Consider the following 1,401-nt stretch of genomic DNA (forward strand, 5'->3'; position numbering starts at 1 on the left):
TGTGAAGATTTTAACATTCTATTCAAATGAATAGTTAAAAACATCATTAAAGAATCATAAATTGTAATAAAATCATAAACAAAAAGACATTTCTCTATTCCAAAATTAAAAGTACTTTTCACCTGTTCCCAATTGGCTAATTTACTTAAAAATCTCAGAAACTTTACAAACCACCTCTCCAAAAGTAAGCCTAAATATGGGTTTCACTTTCTGTTGATCTTCATCATCTTGAATATTCTCATTATTAATATCCTGATAAACACGACTATCACATGTTCTCAATTTCTCAAGCATTAAATTCATTGTATAAGTTAGAATCTTATTATAGTCAATTTTTAATACATACTCGGTAATTATAACCAAAATCAAACCTATCAAGTCATCCATTTCTCCAATCTTATAGTTAACTCCTCCAACTAATACTCCCTTTTTCAAGCCTTCAAAAGTTTGTTGAATTCTTAAATTTCCTTCCTTTTTTAAAACTATATCTATAAGCTTATCTAAACATTCTTCATATCTACCTCCATCAATCAAAGCTTGAATATACATCCTAATTCCCTCAACATATGAAAATAATATAAACCGCCTTGAAATACTTATTGATAATTCCGGAATATTCATTTCCATCAAATATTCCAAATACCTTTCCCATATCTTGTGATGTTGTTCAATAGGCAAACTCTTCAAACTTCTGTCTAAAACTAAACGTGAATTGGTAAATTCTAGACGAGATTTACGTAAATAAGCATTATATCTTAGCCAAAGATCTAAATCATTGCATGATTTGAGACTATTTTCATATTCCTCAGTTAAATCTAATCCTATTAATCTTTTACTTAACTTGATTTCCATAAAATTCTCATAATCTTCCATAAAACTAAGATACACGACCCATATTGATGATACTCTTCTATTAGTTGAAGATAATGCTCTCCTTAATATTAACAAACAGTAATCCTGCTTATACATTAATTCAAGATTATTATCATCAATACCCTGTTTTTCTTGAGCATCCCTATTTTTCCATTCATCTAATTCATTATTTAACTCTGTCTTATCCATCATATAAGCAACCTCATGACTCAATCCATCTCTATTAATTTCAATATCTCTCCTTATCTTTGATATATATTCAATCCATACACCAGTTTGACCCTTTCTTTTTCCTAATTGATCCTCAAATTCCTTTATACCTCTCAATTCCAAAAATAAGTTCTCTCTCAATAGGCCATACCTTAAAGTTTGCAGAAATTCCAAACTTTTATCCACTCCATTCATTGCAATATATATTACTTAACCCAATTTTTTTTCCTCCTTTACTCTTTCTTTCAGCATATTTAGTTACTTTTATTTACTCCCACAGAAGCGCCAAAATGTCGGCGCCTGACATTTTCTTTTTTT

At 29.2% G+C, this 1,401-nt stretch overlaps 1 protein-coding gene across 1 annotated transcript; it reads right to left on the bottom strand.

Moving 5' to 3' along the window:
• Positions 1–141: 141 nt before the first annotated feature.
• Positions 142–1,278, bottom strand: Chro.70121 (ENSANGP00000023353). Its single annotated transcript, XM_659900.1, has 1 exon — positions 142–1,278. The coding sequence occupies one exon, from the start codon at positions 1,276–1,278 to the stop codon at positions 142–144; it is 1,137 nt and encodes a 378-aa protein (XP_664992.1).
• Between the last annotated feature and the right edge of the window lie 123 nt (positions 1,279–1,401).

The sequence above is a fragment of the Cryptosporidium hominis genome (assembly GCF_000006425.1).
Source record: "Cryptosporidium hominis TU502 chromosome 7 CHRO017034, whole genome shotgun sequence".
Lineage (NCBI taxonomy): Eukaryota > Apicomplexa > Conoidasida > Eucoccidiorida > Cryptosporidiidae > Cryptosporidium > Cryptosporidium hominis.